An 18,013-nucleotide genomic window follows, 5' to 3' on the forward strand; every position below is an offset into this window, starting at 1 on the left:
ACATGTCCGGCCCTTTAACTCCGTAGCTACAGTTTATCTTCATCCTGGGAGCTTTAACAACCAAATTATACAGCATGTTAAAATACATTTACCCATCTTATTTTACAACAGTACTTATTAAACCGTAGAGCGGCTCTATTTTATATCTGGCCATTTTTCGAGTTCAAGCGCTGCCGTCCACACAATTACCCCGGGGGTCTCGGATGTGTTTCCAGCGCGTCACTGACTTGACGCCATGCTTTTGAGCGTGCTTCCTTTGAATTGCCACATTTATCAGCACGGGCATCCTTGATGAGAGCTTTGTGTCCTTGCTAATGGAAGAGATTATAATTATTTTTGTAGAGAGACATTATGGAAGAGAGTTATTTGTTAGCGGGAGGTCAAATTCTGATCACCGGCCGCGACAATGCACCACAAAGACTGTTCATGGGGGTTATTAGCGTGGCTGCTTTCGTCGCACATGTGACCTTTAGAAGGGATGAAATCCAACCTGTGTGCGAAGTAAAAAGAAACACTCTCCTCTCTCTGCTCTCCTTTTTCAGATAGAGAACCACGTATCGGATATTGACAACTGAGATCAGGTAAGAGCTTTGATTCACGTGTGCGTAGCAGCGATCTGTGAGGCGGTCCTGCATTACTCCTCATGGTTCCTGGGGGCTCGGTCCTCATTAAAGGCCGCACCACCGCCGGGCTGCGTCTCTCGAGCATCTCCACACATTCGTTAATCATCTCCTAAGTCATAAGCGCCGTGACATTTTGGAAGACCGGCGCCACTGAAGGGCAGCTAATGCCAAATTTCGACAGAGGAAGCAATAATGATATTTCGATGGGCCAGAACCGCCCATAAACAGCATTCATCAAATTGAATTGTGGGGGCCGGTGGTGTTATGAAGGCCTAAGGTAAAAGAACATTATTTTTTTTTTAAAGTTTCCTGCCTCTTGCCTCTCAGGGTGTGGGTAATGATGCGGCCACATCATCAGTGAGCTCACCACTGGCTGGCTTTTCATAGCAGCGTTGCCTGGCAGTGTTTATGAGTGGCGGACTGTTGATGTCGTGACACTGAGTTAAGCTCTTTTGCTGTTAGAAAAGTAAGAAAAAAAGATTCATAATCGCATATTTTGGCTCTTAATTTGGACCCTTTTTATTTTTGTTTCAGCCATGTTTTTAGGGAAATGTGTCCAATAACAGTCTTTATTTTACTATATTGAGAAGTCAATGGAGATTTCAGAGAGTTAAAAATCATTGTGATTTTGCGTAGATACGTGTACTTTTCTATTTTAGCATAAGGTGCATAGCATTACATTGTGGGAATGGTAGCAGACAGTATAGCGTACTTTCCATGGTCGCCCCTTGTTACGTTATACTGTGGGGTTAGATATAGTCTGTTAATTTCACACAGAATTTGGACACTCAATAAAACGGTGGATAGAAAATATAGTACACTAGATAATAAATAGGGAGTGATTTTAGACACGGCCATTTTATATTTTATGTGGAACCATGTGTGAGGCCCTGTTCGGAGTCGTTAGTCTTAAGCAGATCCATAAAACCACCGTTTGCAATCTTTACACTAAAGTTTTACAATCAAACAATGTATAATTTGTCAATATGTGAGCTTTATAGGGTTATTGGTTTTACTTGAGAAAGAGCGAGGCAAGATGTTTCCCTCCATTTCCGATCTTTTCCACTACGCTAAGCTACTCGCCTGCTAGCTCTAGCTTATATTTATGACCGAGGCATCCGTCTTCTTGAAATAAGAGAATATTTTTATGATTCACACACTAAATTAACTCATTCCAATCGATAGCTTACTAATACAATAACACAAAATAGTATCATCAACCTTTTTCCTCCAGAGCTTTTGAAAATGATCTGTTAGCATTAGCTTGCGTATTACAATTTTGCCTGTGTTTTCTGCAGTTGCTTGCAGTTTGCTGCATTAAAAAAGTAATTAAAACCAAAAAAAAATCATCATTCGTAGGTTGTTTTTTTCAAGGTTATTCAGGTATGTTTTACCAAAAATCTTTTTACAATGAACACTACACCTTTTTTCCTCATCTGCCCATCCAGGCATCAGATCCGCCTCTGAAGAAACTACATGTTGCCTGTCAGTTTCCTATTTACACGCAAAATTCTCTCCGCAGCAGATTCACTAAAACCCCCTGAAACCTGAAAATCTCTCTTGAGGTCATGGGAATCTGAGTGTTTAATTGCAGGGCCTACCAAGGGAAGGAAAATCATATTGAGAAGAGCCTCAATAAGTTAATTTCCAGAAGGATTAGAGATGCAGCTCTGGCCACAAACAAAAATATCTGCACATCCCTAGATATTTCTGGGCCCATTCAAAAAAAAAAATAAGAAGCCATTCAAAGGACAAGCTTTAAAACTCCACTTCAATCCTCATCAGATTTGCATCTTTACAAACAGCCACCATGTTTGAGGAGGGGGGGACACGAGCCTATAAATGTGGTAAAGTCAGTTTTTCTCTCTTTATCCCGTCAGGGTGAGGAAAGCGGACGCCTCTGCCGGGCGGGATTTACAATTCATCATCACCTTCGAGAGACACAAAAGGATCTCTGGGGGGGGAAATCGAGACGCCCATTCTGGACTGTAAGTTGTTGTGTTCCAAGAGACGCGGAATCCCATTTAGATCGCCCCGAATTTGCAGCACAAACCGAATGTGATTTTTTTTTTTTTGAAAACGTGATATTTCCATGCGAGAGGCCGTCGGTGTCACGATCACGTTCCTGAAAGAAAAGAGAAAAAAATAATAAAACAAACGTGAAGGAAATGAAGGGACTAGTTTGGATTTATTGTTTTGAGTTATGTTGCGATGGGGCGGGGGGGGCGGGGGGGGGGAACATTGATGTTGTTGCTTTTAATGAAAATGTGTTTGCGCTGTGAACTTTTTTTCCAATTCATTTTCTATTATTGCTCAAAAAAAAGTCAAGTGAATAGATGACAGTCAGAACAACGTGCGGCCGCGGTCAGAAATATTACGAAAAAAACATGGTAGCAACCTCTCGGTGGAGCTAGAATCCCTACATACATACAAGTTGTGAGCGTGACTTTTCCCTGCTTCATCCATTTATCACACAAATGCCCCGTTCCATCGTACATTCCAACTCCTGCCAAAGTTTCCAAAGCAGACGGGGCTTCCTGTGGTAGAGAGCCAACGCTGGCTCGGGCCTCCTGCCAGGGAGCGTTGCCCCGGAGTCTCAGTGTCTCCTCCCGCGATTCAGATCAGAAAAATATGGAATAATAATACAAAACAGAAGATGCCCATGAAAGTCTATAAAAATATTATAGTTGAGTACAAACTGTGAGCAGATAGAGCTGAACTGGCACTTGGAGGATTTTTTTTTTTTGCTGCTTTTCACCAACATTGATGTACTGTACATGATTTCCGCCCAGCTCATATTTGGCATAGTTACCTTCGCTCTTTGCTTCGGCTGAGCAAATATAATTAACCCGATTATAAATAAATTGCTGCAAATTGAATTATATGTCACCGGTGATTTGGGTGCCAGAGTGTTCCACTGTTAATTATTCACATCGTGTTTGCTCCCCCCCCCCCTTTTGTTTTGTTGCATTAAGATGTGACCGTTAGGATGTTAGGAACTGAAGCTAATATAAACCAGGTGTTTCAACTGCTGCTGCTGATGATGATGTTATACTTCATTAATATAAAAGCTTTCCAAACACTATCAAACCAGTTTGAATAGCCTGAAAGCTTTCAAAGAACAAAAGTTGTTGCTCTGTTATTAACTCGGTGCAATTTCAGCCTTGTGTTCGCTTCGTAGTTGAGGTTTAACATTTGCATTGTTACTACACTAAAAAGTATAATATTTCATGTTTTATTTGCTGCATAGGCTTCAAAACCTGTGATCCCCCCAAAAGAGCTGTGGATTAACCTTCAATTTAATGTAAATTTCAATTTCATATCATTAATCCCTACATTCCCTATTGTTGGAAGAATGCTGCTGAACATATTTTGAAAAGTGCAACTAAGGCCATACATAATGAAACACATATCGTACGTTGTTCCGGGACTTATTCTCTTCAACTTCAACTCGACTCCTGGTCGATTGGCCGCGCCGAATAATGAGAGAGCTGGAGCTAATTTTCCTCGATTGCCATTTTCCAAATAAGAATGGTAATTTCACTCGCTCGTTCATTCAATCCCCCCGTGTGGGATGGACCGCAGACACAAACTTCAGGAAACTCTGCGCACAGCTCCGTTTTCCTTGCCAGTCGAAGCGAAACAGAACTCGCATGTGTTAATATGCGGGACTTAATTAGTCTCTGTACCCGGATCTGACGTTGCCGCTGATTTATGCATCGTCCCTGGCGAGGAAGCATCGGTGGACATTGAGGTCACATGCTTCATTAACGCTACGTGATGATAAGTCTTATTTTCCATTGGACTTTTTTTGCAAAAATACTTTAGGGGTTCAGAATTTCCGCTGCAAAAATGAAACGTGTGCATAAAAGCACGGAGGATTGGAAACCCACCAGAATGTCAAGGTCCGTCAGGCGACATCATCATCATCATCATCATCATCATCATCATCAGCCCAGTTGATGCTGCTCACAGTTGAACTACTGTAGCACACCTGGTCTACTCTAGCTGCACGCTCCTCCTCCTCCTCCAGACAGCAGAAGCCCTGGAGTGATGGGTTGTTTCATTTCCCTCTTGACCCTGAGACTCGGGGGCCACACCGGTGCCGGCGAGGTTAAAGGAATTACCACTGTGGCGTTCGTGGCCTTGTGGACACTGGCATCTGAAACATTAGACAACAACAAAAAAAACTGTTAATCTGGATAATCCACAATTGCCTCCGTACACATTTTTTTCCCCAAACGTATTATTATTAAACCTTAAGAAAATGGCTCACTTGAAAGCTGCATTCACACGCCGGTGTAAAGAGCTTTGTTGTAATGAAGTCTTGCGGTGATCCCTTCACTCCAGTTTCTGTCGTGTCGTTTGCACAAAAGCTGCAGAGAGAAAATGGTTTTAAATCCTGTAAAAACTGGATTTTCTTTTTTCCCCCACACAATCTCGTGAACACACCAGTCGACCGTGGCTGCGCTGCCCCCCCCCCCCGAAAAAAAATACACAACGGAGTCAAAAATAATAACTGTCCCCGCGGCTTATTCCAAACAAGTGTCTGGTGAATGATGATAATGTGTCATATTTAGCACTATTTTTGTACCCAAAAAAAAAACTGTTTACGGGGGGAAATGGCTCTGCTTCATGTTTATGTATTTATTTTTTTTGCTGGTAGCCTGTTATTTGATGAACACGTACGGTGATGTGTGGAATATTTTTGCAAAAAAATGTGAAAAACTCATTTGCTTTCAACTGTGGTAAAATGATTCAGGGTCACTTTACAAACGCTCGCTTTTGTTTCACCGTGTAAATAGGCCTCATGTTGATCTCGAACACCAATAGACTAAAACGAGGGGAAATGTTATTGATTCTAAAAACAACGCAGAAATAATATACTGACAGTTTGTTGGAAAGTGTTGCGGGGTCTGAACCAAAACCGCGGGCGCTGGAGAGAGACGTGTGGCTGACAACTGTTGTATAGAAAATGTACATTTTTTTGTAAAGATATTTTTATCAAGAGGCATGTTTACCGTGACTTTGTATTTTCAGTTCATGTATAATAAAAGAAAAACAACAACCAAACGGTTTATTCCAAATGTTGCCAGGCTAGGAAGCTCATTGTCGTAGATGAATATTTGTGTTCTCTTCATCAGTCGATTTGAAATGTTCGTGTCATATACTTAACTCGTCACAATGGTTCCGACGATCGACACTTTATTTTACAAATAAACATGAACTGAAGGACAAAGAAAGCTCCTTTCTTCTTTCTGACTTTTACTGTAAAGTGCTGCACACGAACACGGACAGACGCGATAATCACTCACAGATGGCGTGTAAATATTTTGGTGCATCCATTTAGGCGTGCCACTTAAAAATCCATTCTCTCATCCATTCATTACCAAAGCATCCCCCCCACCCCCCACAATGCAGACTTGCTCAGTTAATCGTGATTTATAATAGTTGGTTATGCGCCGCCGCGTGCCGCACGCCTGTCGACAGAGTGGCACTCTAACAAGTTGTTGCCGCGCGGCGTTTTTTGACTGCGTGTCAAATTAACGTCAGTCAGCGGGGAGACTGCGAGGCCGCAACGGGCTGCTTGTCATCTCGCGTTTTCACTTAACGGCGCCAGTCAGATGGCTGTGCCCCCCCCCCCCCCCCCCCCTTGGCCGGGAGCTTTTGTCCTGAACGCGATGTGACCGTGTAGCAGCATGTTCCACCTGAGGTCCGTTGTTTTGCGCGTGTGTGTGTGACAAATAGCGACGATGCACCGATCCATCGAAGTCAACTTTGCTCCTGAACTTGGGTCTTTCTGGTTCCCCCGGAAGTGTGTCAAACTCAAAATTGTCTGTCGTCTTTGAATTTGAATCCATCCCGACCAGAACAATACTCCACAGTATCCGAAGTATTGAACCCGCCTGTGTTGGAAGTTCCAAAGATGCAGACAGGCTGGAAACATTGGCTCAAAATCACATATGTATCTACAGTAGTAGGTATTACATCCTATAATGATCTCCCTGTTCAATAGAGACGTATGGAATATATGTTTGCTCAACAGTAAGGCCGTCGCTCTTCTCTTAAAAATGTAAGTTTGGATCTTTCTTTTTTTTTCACACGACCGATTCGCTGTATTTCAGTTTTTCCACTGGGGTCGTCTCGCTGGGCCGAACACACCGTGGTGATGAAGCAGATTGAGCGACATGTTGAGCATTTAACACTAAAAAAGTATTAAAGTAAAGACTTTCGAGGAAGAAACAAAAACGTAATATTAGCTTATTTAGTGGGATAAGCACAAAATGAAGATTTCAGTGACTTTAAGCTCAATAAATCTTATTAAAAGCCACTGGATTATCTGAGAAACGCTGAAAATATATATATATATATATATATATATATATATATATATATATTTTTTAAATTCAAGCATAATAAAAACGGACATTTTGGAGCTATACGCGCTTCTAGCAGGACAGAATTGGAGTTATAGGTCGTGTTTCTATCGCTTGTCACTTCTGCACGTTAGTTATGGCCGGAAAAATGAAAAAGTAACCATGTTGACGGAGGTAAAAGGAGACGATACAGTTCTCTGGATCCTTTTTTTGGTTCACGAGGCATCGCCGTCACGCTCGAGGACACTTCAGCGGAACGTTTGTCCTCCGTCGAAGATGTAATGAGTCGGAAGAGCAAACAGGCCAGTTCTGCCGCTTGACTCGGGAACACGCTGTAATTTGAAGTCTGATTAGGAACCGTTTTCCTTTTTCCTTTTGTACGCGGATGAGAGGCCGTCCTCGACTCGCCGCAGTTTGGCTGACATTGTCCTCCCCCTCCTCTCCCCCACATGAGGCCCAGGACTGTGAAATGTCACAGCTGGGATGAGAGGTGTTATTATCATCCTTCATTTTTTATTCATGAAGTTTGAGCTGGTAAACAGCGACGTCCTCTGAAATCCCCTCTTCTGCTCTGTCACGTCATTTCGACGTGTGAGCCGCGGCCTGCCACGGTCCGACGGGACTTGTATCCTGCGCGGACCACGCTTCTGTTCCGATTGCGTCTGCTCCTGAAAATATGTATTTATCCATGTTTTCTTCTTCTTCCTCCCCGCGCCTTTCTGCTCCTGAACATGCAACCGACGACTGCCGAGCTTCCGAGTCCGCGCCTCTGACCTCCGGGGCGTCGGTGGGATGCAGTCAATCCAGTAACAAAACTGATTGGTAACACCGAACAAACACGGCGACGCTTCACGCAGCCCGAGCCCTTCGACGGGGCTTCTTACCTCCTCGTTGGACGACAGCGGTAATGGCGTTGAGAGGTTTCGCCGTGTCACGTCCACTCTGCTGGCGACTCTGTAAATGTAGGTGGGCAGCGACAGATGGCACCTTTAAAGCCCCCCCCCCCCCTTTATCCCCAGTAAAAGGTAATGCGGTAAGGTTAATGAGGGCCATCGTCACCCGCCACCCACAATTAACCCGCCGTGTCAAGTCGGCCCAGCCGGCCACGGTTGCACACAGCTGTTTTTTTCTGTTTAACCTTAATACCAGAAAACTTTCTCACCCCTGATTTAATGCGCCAGAGTTTTTCAGCAAGTCCAAATTCAGCGATGACAAGTCGCCCCCCCCAGGACGGGAGTTAGACTACGCGGTTTTAATTCCACCGGAGCCGTCGAGGCTGCTGCAAGTGTGGATTTCACAGCTGCGGAAATAAATACGGTTAGGAATATCAGTGCTGCTGGACACAACATTGGAATATGTGCATATTTTTCTTGATTTGAATAAATTCATCTCAACCGCCGCCACCGCATGTTGAGTTTCAGGCCCAAAAAGAACTAAAAAGAAACATTGAGCATCATATTGGGTGATCATTCCTCCTCCATCTTAGCTGTATATATGAATTTATATACTATGTATGTATGTATTTGTAGTTCTAATTATATGAATGGTGTAAAAGAAAATCCCTAATACTGTATTCCACTTCAAAAGCTGAATATTGGAGAGGGAGAGAGAGAGAGAGAGAGAGAGAGCTTTTGCCTTACTGCTAATATTCATCTCCACGGCTCGCTGCACAAATCTTAATTAACATTTATATTATATTAGCTCAGGGGTGCATGATGAGCATATTTTTTCCGAGGGTTTGATATGAAAAAATATCGAAATGAATTTGCTCGTGTCTCCAATAATAATAATAATCCGAGTGTCCCCCAGATTGCCGTCTCCGATGAGGGATGAGCGGTCGTGGTGTCATTAATTCGGATTAGGCTAACATTAGCCTTTAGCTCTCAAGGGTGCGGAGACTCAGCTTCTTTGTGTCAGGAAATATGAAACTTTTTATCTCTTTTCAGACGTTGAAATATTGAACGCTACAGCCACTTCGCAAATTGTTTTTTATCGCCGATGCTTTCTTATGCCAGTTGGTTGATATCACACCGACGTCGTCATGAAGGGGGACATCAATCCATCAAGGGGTGAATTGAGACTGAAAACACGTCGCGTGATAAATGGGGAAAGGCTGGATGGATCATAAAGGTTAATCCTGTTCATAATGTTAGATCTTGGACGGAAATAGACAGCCGCAAGGTACGTGTGGGGTTTCGGATTTCCCGGTTTCAGCGGAGATGAAATGTTACACGAGAAACTGAAAGAAAAAAAAAGCCAAGGTAGAAAGCTGAAAGATAATTGCTGCTCACTCCTCATTGGAAGAGCGAACAAGCAGTAGGACTTGGAAACTTTAGGGAAATTATCTATAATCACAACTTTAGATTAGGTTTATATTATTATATATATCATATATTATATATAGTCAGAGCAGTGAATAAACGAGCCATGAAACCTTAAGATTTCAGTTCAGTTTGATATGTAATAATAATTTAATATAAGATGAGTGACTGCTACTTAATACAAGTAAGTCCGGTTAACATAGAAACAGAAACAGGTTCTGTAGTATAGACTGAAATAAAATGGCAAACAGCCTGGTACAAAAAGTGGAAAGACGAATCTGACTGGCTGGAAACACGAGTAATCATCGCGCCGCACTAATTGCACCGGATCAATAAAAGCGGTTTGATCCGAAAGGGAAAAAGTCCTCGGTCACATCCGGGACCGCCTTGACCTTGAGAGTTCCTCGTCGCGCGTGACGAGACATGTTTATCTGCGTCCTGCGCTTTGCAGAGGAACACTGGAATAGGAATCGCTGACCTGCGGGGGGGATAAAGGGAGAGGGAGAGGGCACATTTGGAACCAATCTCTCTTGAAGCAGCAGGATTTCGCAGCGTGAACACTTCCAGGGGCCCCGCAGGGGGCCCACGCGTTTCCCTCCGGCTCGTTCGCTGTACGTATGAGAAGCATCACCGCAACTAAGAACCGTCCGCGGCGACAGGCTCCCTGATGGAAACGCGTTACTGTGCATCTCAATGGGGAAATGGTGGCGTGGTGGAGGGAGAATTGTCACGTTGTAATTACGAGCGGCGAACGCGTAGAAAAAACGAATCCTGCAGGTCCGAATCCTCCCCTGCGCCCGGGCGTCTAGTCATGCACGGCCACAAATTACGGTCATGTCGGTCCCAGCTGTCGTAATTATCATTTACATTGTGGCCAAGACGTGGAGAATAACGTGAGGAGGGTAACGGTGTGTTTCTGAAAGGGGGGGGGGGGCGACTGTGGAGCCGACACTCAAACACTTTTGATTTTAAAGCGGTGGAAGGAGAAGGGAAGCCTGGATATTAAATATATATATATGTATATATATATATATATATATATATATATATATATATATATATATATATATATATATATATATACTCCATTATAGGTTTAAGTGCAGAATTCAAAAGTCAAAAGTAAAAGGGTAAGAACAGAAGTGTTATTAGGGAGGGTAAAAGTGTCCATTCGTATAAAAGCGGCCTCTTTATGTGACATTAATGGCTTTTTAAAACTTCATCATCAGTGCGTGGGTAGAATTTCACAGTTGTCTGGGTGTCGCTAGGCTAGTTGGAGCTACTTCATTTACTGCTACAAAGATAGTTTGGTTCAGGTGTTCCTAACCTAAGGGGTCGGGCCACCTCCGAAGGGTCATAGACTTGAATATAAAGATTGGACGTAGCCAATGTGGAAGTGCCTGTATTCCCTCCGATGACCAGCAGAGGGCGACTCGACTGATTGTACCCTCAATCTAGTTTCAAGTCTTCTCCAATACAGCATGATGTTTTGTAATTTGTAAATTATGGTTCATTTTGAGTAAAATAGACGATAAAGCACAGTTTGCATTGGGGCATGGCTACAGCTTGATTGACAGCTATTACAGTCTAAGGGGTGCAGGTTGCAGGTGTAGGTGGACGTGCAGTGGACGGGCTCCCCCCCCCCACCGCACACTCCTCCAAATATGGTTACTTCTGGTTTGAAAAAACCAAGATGGCGCCAGTCACAATGTCAAACTCTAGGTTTCAAAATGGCAGCTCACACACAAACGGTCGATGTCACGGTGGGTTGCCACTTGGTTGTGGGATAGAAGAAAATCTTATATATTTATTCATAATTCTTCGTCTCCCTCCTAATCTTGTATGTTTAGGAAATATTTTATATTTTGTTATGTTTTGTGAGTACAATACAATGAATGTCTTCAACGTGTTAAAAACATGTGCCGCTATGTGCGTTTTTTTAATGATAATTACTGCGTCTTGGAAAAACTCTGAGCACTCTTCCTTCCATACAAACCTCCTTTTCTTTAAGTGCACTTTTTGAGAACGGGCAGATTCCGCTCGCGGTGCAGGGAACTTCGGGCCGTTTTCCCCTCATGTATTTGAAAAACTGCAGGTCACAGCAAACAACGGCAGTTTACAGTCACATCAGCTCCGCCAAGGGCGGCCGCGTGTGCAGACCGACGAGTGATTCACTGCTGCGGTGTACTCGTGGTCGTGAATGTTCATCACACTGTTCCCGACTTTTCCTCTTTTTTTCTGCCAAGAAGAAGGAAAATAAAATAAATCCCCCCGCCCCCCCGCCCCCCGATCCATTCCAGCCTCATTCCAAGGCCAAATTGACTATTGATCTCCGTCTCCTTTGTCTATTAAAGGCGAGCCTTGCATGCCAAAAGAATCGGTCGCAGGCCGTGACGGCCGCCCATATCTCAGTGCTGATTGATTCCGTGGGAGCTGTGGCCAGTCGGCCCAAACCCAAGGTTGATGGGCAGAAGGGATGAGGGGGATTGTCTGCAGGTTGTCAGGCCCGGCAGTTGATGCCCACGATCGGCGGAGCAAGGAATCCACAGAGGGCCGATCTTTCTTCGGCTCGGCCGTTACCCAGACACACACACACACACACACACACACACATGGACACGCACACACACACACACATGGACACACACACACACACACACACGGGCACGCACGCTGTGTTTCTGCCGTCAGCGGGAGAGGAAATGGACACAGGGAGGAAGGTTATTCTATTCATCCATCTGGAGCGACCTGATGCAATCAATACTGGCAGAGTGGGATGATGAAGCGGCGGCCGAGGCGGCGGAAGGACTTAGGCGGCCGTATTGTGTGCGGAAGGAGAAGAAAGGAGAATTCCCCACTGTGACCCAGTGAGGGAACAGCAGTCGGGTTGATTGCTTTTTTTTCTTTTTTTCTTCTTCCTCTGAAAGACTTTTCAGCTTTGCCTTGTGGCTGTCACCGGTTTGAATCAGAAACTTATATTTTCTCCCCCCTCCCCCTCCCCAAAAAAAGAAAACGTTCACACACATTTTTTCCGGGCACTTTATGTTCAAAGTGATGTCTCTGCAGGACTCCTCCAGCATCACAAGTGACCGAAAAAAAGAAGAAGAACTGAATCCCTAACTCGTGGTAATGAGCAGAAATCCAATCTCGCCCAGACACGCGATGGGTGTTTTATTAATTACCCAGATGCAGAACCATGACGCGGAATTAGCTCGTGTGTCTATTTGATAACGATATCGGGGGCAATGACGGCAAACTTCAATTCCGCCGCACCACTGAATCGGGATGTGATTTTTCACTCCGGGAAACGTCGACATGACAAAAACATCAAATGCGAGACGTACATCGTGTATATGTTGCTCGTCTTCGGCTGCTGGAGTGATGAGGAACACACCGTTGGAATCTGCGGACGCTTTCATGTGATGTGTATCTTGTGTGGTTAGCATTGAGATATCACGATCGCCGTCGCCGGGTTATCGTATTGGTTTTGGAGTTTATGCGATGTGCTCAGTCGCCTCGTGTTGGAATTGCCTTCCTCCTCTTACCTCTGACTTCCCCACCGACTCTTGAGCAATATATTTGGATTTTCCCGCCGCCGAATTTTTGCTCTTTTATCACCAGCCAGTTGCTCACAAGTCGCCCATTTGTTGCCGGGCCGACGGCGCGCGGTGGATTTAATAATGCTTTTCTGACTTCTGATGCCAGAAACGCCACCTATGAGAGCAGTAAGACTGAATCGAGAACAATAAAGTTGTGGACCATTAAAGCGAAAACCCGAAAGAGCTTTTGCAGAGCCGAGGCGGAGATCTTTTATTGTTTTTTTTACAATTATCCATCAAGTGAAATCAAACGAAGGGAAATTTCTTCATATAGCACGTTAAAACAACAACAACAGGAGCTGAGCCGTTAGCGCTTTACGATCTCAAGTGTGGATGCGGAGAAAGTAGTGTGACGACACAGGAGAAGCTGAGGTTAAGATACAAGTGAAAGATCTGAATCACGGGACAGAATCAGGCTGAATTGATCGCAAGATTAAAAATGCAGGACTTCGAATTGGATATGAATCACTGATCGCAGGACAGGGCCTGATGTGGGACGCATGGGGACTATTCCGGCGATTGGGAACAGGAACAGAAAGTCTCCTCGCGTTTTCAGACGAGAGGCTGAGTTGCTGCCGTTGAGAAAATTGGTGGCGCTTTGAAGAAGCCCACGGAAATGTTTTCTCTCGTCCCGAAGAAAAAAGCCGCGTGGCGCCGCGGTGGCGCGCCCTTCAGAGCAAACGGGCTGTTGCCGAAATGCCAAGCCAAATGGTGCAACCTTTCAAAAGGTTAGACGTAACAAGGGAGGCCCTAATGTACAAACGCCCCCGGCCGACTGGCGATCGCACGCGGCCCCCGGACACAAGATCAACCTCCCCTGCAAAACCGATGGCGGGATAATAAAGACGCCGCGGGCGGGACGAGCCCCCGCTCGTAAATTGAGCCGGACGGGGCTTAATCTCGACGACAGTATTAATGTCTGCTCCGCCGGTATCAATAAATCCTGAGCTGCACTGAGGGTGGCTGCGGAATTTGAATCTCGTCTCCACGCATAATTAGATTTTCCCAAACAGCTGCTCGGGGGGGGGGGGGGGGTGCAGGACTTTTATGGAGGGGAGCCGATGGAGCGAGCGGAGTCCAACAAGGGAGGAGGGATCCAAGAGACGGCACGATGGAGATGTCTGGAAAATTACCGGCTCGTCTTAATAACTGTTCTTTTTTCATTTTTTAATTCAGGGACATCTGTGAGTGGTGGATTCGAGGCCGTCTGCGTGGCCGCCGAGCATCTTTTGGCTCATCATTGCGCTTTAGCAGCCCATGCTGCCGTCTCAATGTGCTCTCATTTCGCCGACAGTTGCAGTAGGTGGATGAACCCGCAGCTCTGCGTTTGCCCCGTGTGGGACTGACCAAGTCTTGATTATGATTTGCTCGAAGATTTGGCGAAGCTAAACAGTATCGCCTCGCTCCATCGGGCGGGAAAACGAGACGAGTCGATGGCGGCGTGCTGCTCGGCGGCCTCAGCCTGGTTCGACTGAGAAAACAAACCCACGGCCAATTTATTTGTTTTGCGTTATGATATGATTACATAATTCAGGTGGGTTTTTTTTGTTTGTTCATAGCTCTGTTGTTTTTGTTGTTGGGTTTTTTGCGCTCCGTCCATCCCAGAGTGTCACGGTCATCCGTGTTTCATGTTTGTTCGTTTTTTTACCATTGAGAATTGAGTTTCTGTTTAGTTTTGTCAGTTCACTGTTGCCACGCTGCACAGGTCTACCAAAAAAAGAAAAAACGACCGCGTTCCAAAATAAATCACCGTCGCTGCCTGTGAGGACGCAAAATGAATCAAATGCACCATTACACACTGGCTCCTCCATGTTTTGATCATACTGAATATAATACAATGCCGTTATTGAATGTAGCTATGTGTGATACATTTTTGATTTCAGGACTGATGAAAGTGTGTGTGTGTGTGGTTCCAAAATGTTTTGTTGCGCTGAAAGTGGCTCAAAAGTGCTCATTTCCTGCAGATATTATTATATAGTCTTGTGATTCGACATGTATAAACGTGTGTATGAACGTGTATAAATGTGCTGTGAAAAGATGCCCGCGTGGCAAATCACATTGCGAACGAAAATGTGTCCGCCGCGTCATTAAAGATTGGGAAATGGAACACAGACGGGTTTTCACACAGTTCATTACTTAGATAGTGTTTTAAGAAGAGCACCGTGGAAATACAGTGTGTGTGTGTGTGTGTGTGTGTGTGTGTGTGTGTGTGTGTGTGTGTGTGTGTGTGTGTGTGTGTGTGTGTGTGTGTGTGTGTGTGTGTGTGTGTGTGTGTGTGTGTAAGTCATGTACTGTATGGGCCAAAAAACTACTGCTGTGGCCCTGGAGATATATTGTAACACGTATCGATCGCCGGGGAGCCGAGCGACGGTGCGGGAGCCTGCTGTGTATTCATCAGTGGGTTTTTTCTTTCTCTTACTGTTGCACACGTCCACTAATGAATCTGCACAGTTAAATAATGAATCGTCTGCACTGTGGAGTGAGTTCGACGCAGCGTCAGATGCTCCCGTTGATCCGGACATTATAACTGGAGTGTTGGGCTGCTGGCTATATTTTATTTCCATGTATTGAACAAGTTACAAGTTACTTATTCAAAATAAATTCTTTAACCGGGAACGCTTTTCAATCTAAGCTGTAGATGTGGCCACAGGTAAATGCTTGAATTCACATTTTTGCTATTTGTTGTAAATTTTGCAGTTTTGCAAATCAGAAAAAGTCTCACAATTTTTTTAACTCTTCATACACATTATACATAAAAAAATTTCCCACAATCCTCTGTGTTTCCATCGTGTAATTATGTCTAACTCACAGGAATTACAGCTTTGGAGCTTTCATATTTCACAGCGCATCGTCACATTTGGCTCCTACTGCTGCGAATCCCCTTTAAAAATATAGAGAGCTGCAAATTATACTTCTCGGGAATTAGTTCTGTCACTTTCCATGTTATCGCCGCTCTCCCGCTGACTCTGCTCCGTGTTGTCTGGCTCATTAATCTTCTCCTCGGGAGAAATGGAAGCCGCGTGAAAAATAGCTGTGTTGTCGTGAAGCTGCTGGATCCGTGCGGCTCATATTTTATTAAAACCAGCAACAACAAAAAAACGGTCCCGGCTTTAGATCCCTTGCATCATGTGTTGATAAATGACCGTCTGTCAACACCGAGACGTTGAGAAAAAGACACCGACTGTAATATGACAGGAACTTTCGTCTCACGGAGTAAACGTCCGCTGACATTTTGCTCCATTTACTACGCAATGGGATTATTTAAAAATGCCCTTTTCTTTTTTTTATTTTAGCCATGGATTAAATGACTGCAGACATTGAAAGAGGCCTCGATGGCGATGATCTTTTCCCTAAAAGCGAATATGTATTCAACCTCTAAAATGCTTCATTTGTCTTCACTTGCATGCCACGTGCCGCCTCATCTACTAGGACATTTTGAACCGTGTTGATTCATAAGTATGGCCTCTTCCACGGCGTTCACCCGTGTGCACCCCTCCACCGCTTTCAGGCTTCTCGGTGCAAAGCTACGCCGCGCTGCTGAAATCCAGCGGGGGGGGGGGAAGAGGTGAGCCCCCGCTGTCATCCTCTTCTGTCTGCTGGTCTGCAGGTTGAACACTTCTCTCTCTGTCTCTTATCGGCGGGGTCTGAAGAGGCCCAAACCCCATGCTGGCAGGCAGACTGGCAGGATTTTGTATTTTTTTTTGTCACTCAAACATCATCCGGCACAGATTCTGCGCTCAATGTACAAGTGCCTGACTTTTATCTGGGCGTGCTGTAGGAACAGTGAAAGTAATATACTGTATGTGACACGTACGTCATTTCACTCATAAGCTATATACACTATTTATTGCGGCGACGTCCTGGTTGCAAAGCAGCAAAGCAAACCCTCGTCCAGGGATCACCTGTCAATCGAAAGCTGTGTGCAACCTTCCCCTCGGTCTGTCTGCTCATGAAAGGTGAGTTGAGCTGCTCTTCTATTTGTCCCGTACAAACAATGCGCTGTGTGTCTGGTGAGAGGGCTCCACCGTCTCGCCACCGCTCTTCCATGTTTGTGTTCGCGCCCAGCTTCTCTCTCTCCCATCCCTGTGGCGTCCTCAACTACTGCTCCGTCCAACCTCCTGGAAACCCCGACGGTCCGCTGGCCCCGCTGACCCCGCTGACCCCGCTGGCCCCGCTGACCCCGCGGTCGGGACGAGCACAGTCTCCTTCACTGTACCGCTGAGACTTCCCCTCATCAACAGGCGCTTCACGTCCGCCCTTTTCCTCTCCTGAATCACAGAGCTGGCTCCCTCCACTGCTAAGACCGAAAATGTTCCTTTCTTGTTACAGGAAATGTATGAATAACATTTTTCCCATACCCCCCTAAACCTCCACACAACCTCAACGCCATCGCCCAAACCACTGGTTGCTTGTCATTTTGGTATCGACCACCACTTTAAATGCAAATGTAAAGAAAAGGTTAGTACCGCTGGCCAGTTAGATGTGACCATGTTCACACAAGAAGGTACTAAAACTTTACTTTGGTAATTAATATTACGTTACATGCATGCACATGCATGGCTATATATATATCCTTATTCCCGCACTTGTGTTCTGAGTAAACCTGGAGCATGACAGTGGCCTTCTGGTGACGCGACGAGCTCCATCATGCTTGAAATGCATTTTTCGGATTATGTTTGCAACGCGGTGCGTTCAACACATCGCGCACCACGACGTACGTTTGTTTTTCGTGCTCATATCTGCGTGAAAGACAAAGAGGGACGACGATGCAGGGGCGGGCAAATGTACGGTCCGCGACATCTGACCAAAGAGGAGGGGACGAACAGATGTGCTTTGTCCGTGCGTCTGACAGGTGTACCAGGACGCCCCCTCCTCCTCCCTCACATCACCGACAGGCACGCCCCTCCTGCACGTCCCCTCTGGGCCGCACCCGCGCCCCTCTGCTCCCTCTCCCCGTCCCACGGCAACCTGCAGGTGGCACCGCGCCGTCGACTCCGGCAGCGTGCCCCCGGATCCCATTAAAGAGAAAAAAAACAACTCGGTGTGGCGTGTTCTCTCGAGTGCAAAACCCATTTCATTCCCTGTACGAGCGA

General features: G+C 45.4%; 1 protein-coding gene across 3 annotated transcripts in view; it reads left to right on the forward strand.

The window, feature by feature from the left end:
- Positions 1 to 5,108, forward strand: part of LOC118291294 (RNA-binding Raly-like protein) — an 81,738-nt gene extending 76,630 nt beyond the window's left edge. For all 3 annotated transcript variants that reach the window (XM_035619448.2, XM_035619450.2, XM_035619449.2), the window contains 2 exons: positions 543 to 581; positions 2,504 to 5,108. In XM_035619448.2, the coding sequence (XP_035475341.1) occupies positions 543 to 575 (33 nt within the window). In that variant the 3' untranslated portion in view covers positions 576 to 581; positions 2,504 to 5,108. The remainder of the gene's footprint in view (positions 1 to 542; positions 582 to 2,503) is intronic.
- The last annotated feature ends 12,905 nt before the right edge of the window (positions 5,109 to 18,013 follow it).

Source organism: Scophthalmus maximus, chromosome 21 (genome assembly GCF_022379125.1).
Source record: "Scophthalmus maximus strain ysfricsl-2021 chromosome 21, ASM2237912v1, whole genome shotgun sequence".
NCBI lineage: Eukaryota > Metazoa > Chordata > Actinopteri > Pleuronectiformes > Scophthalmidae > Scophthalmus > Scophthalmus maximus.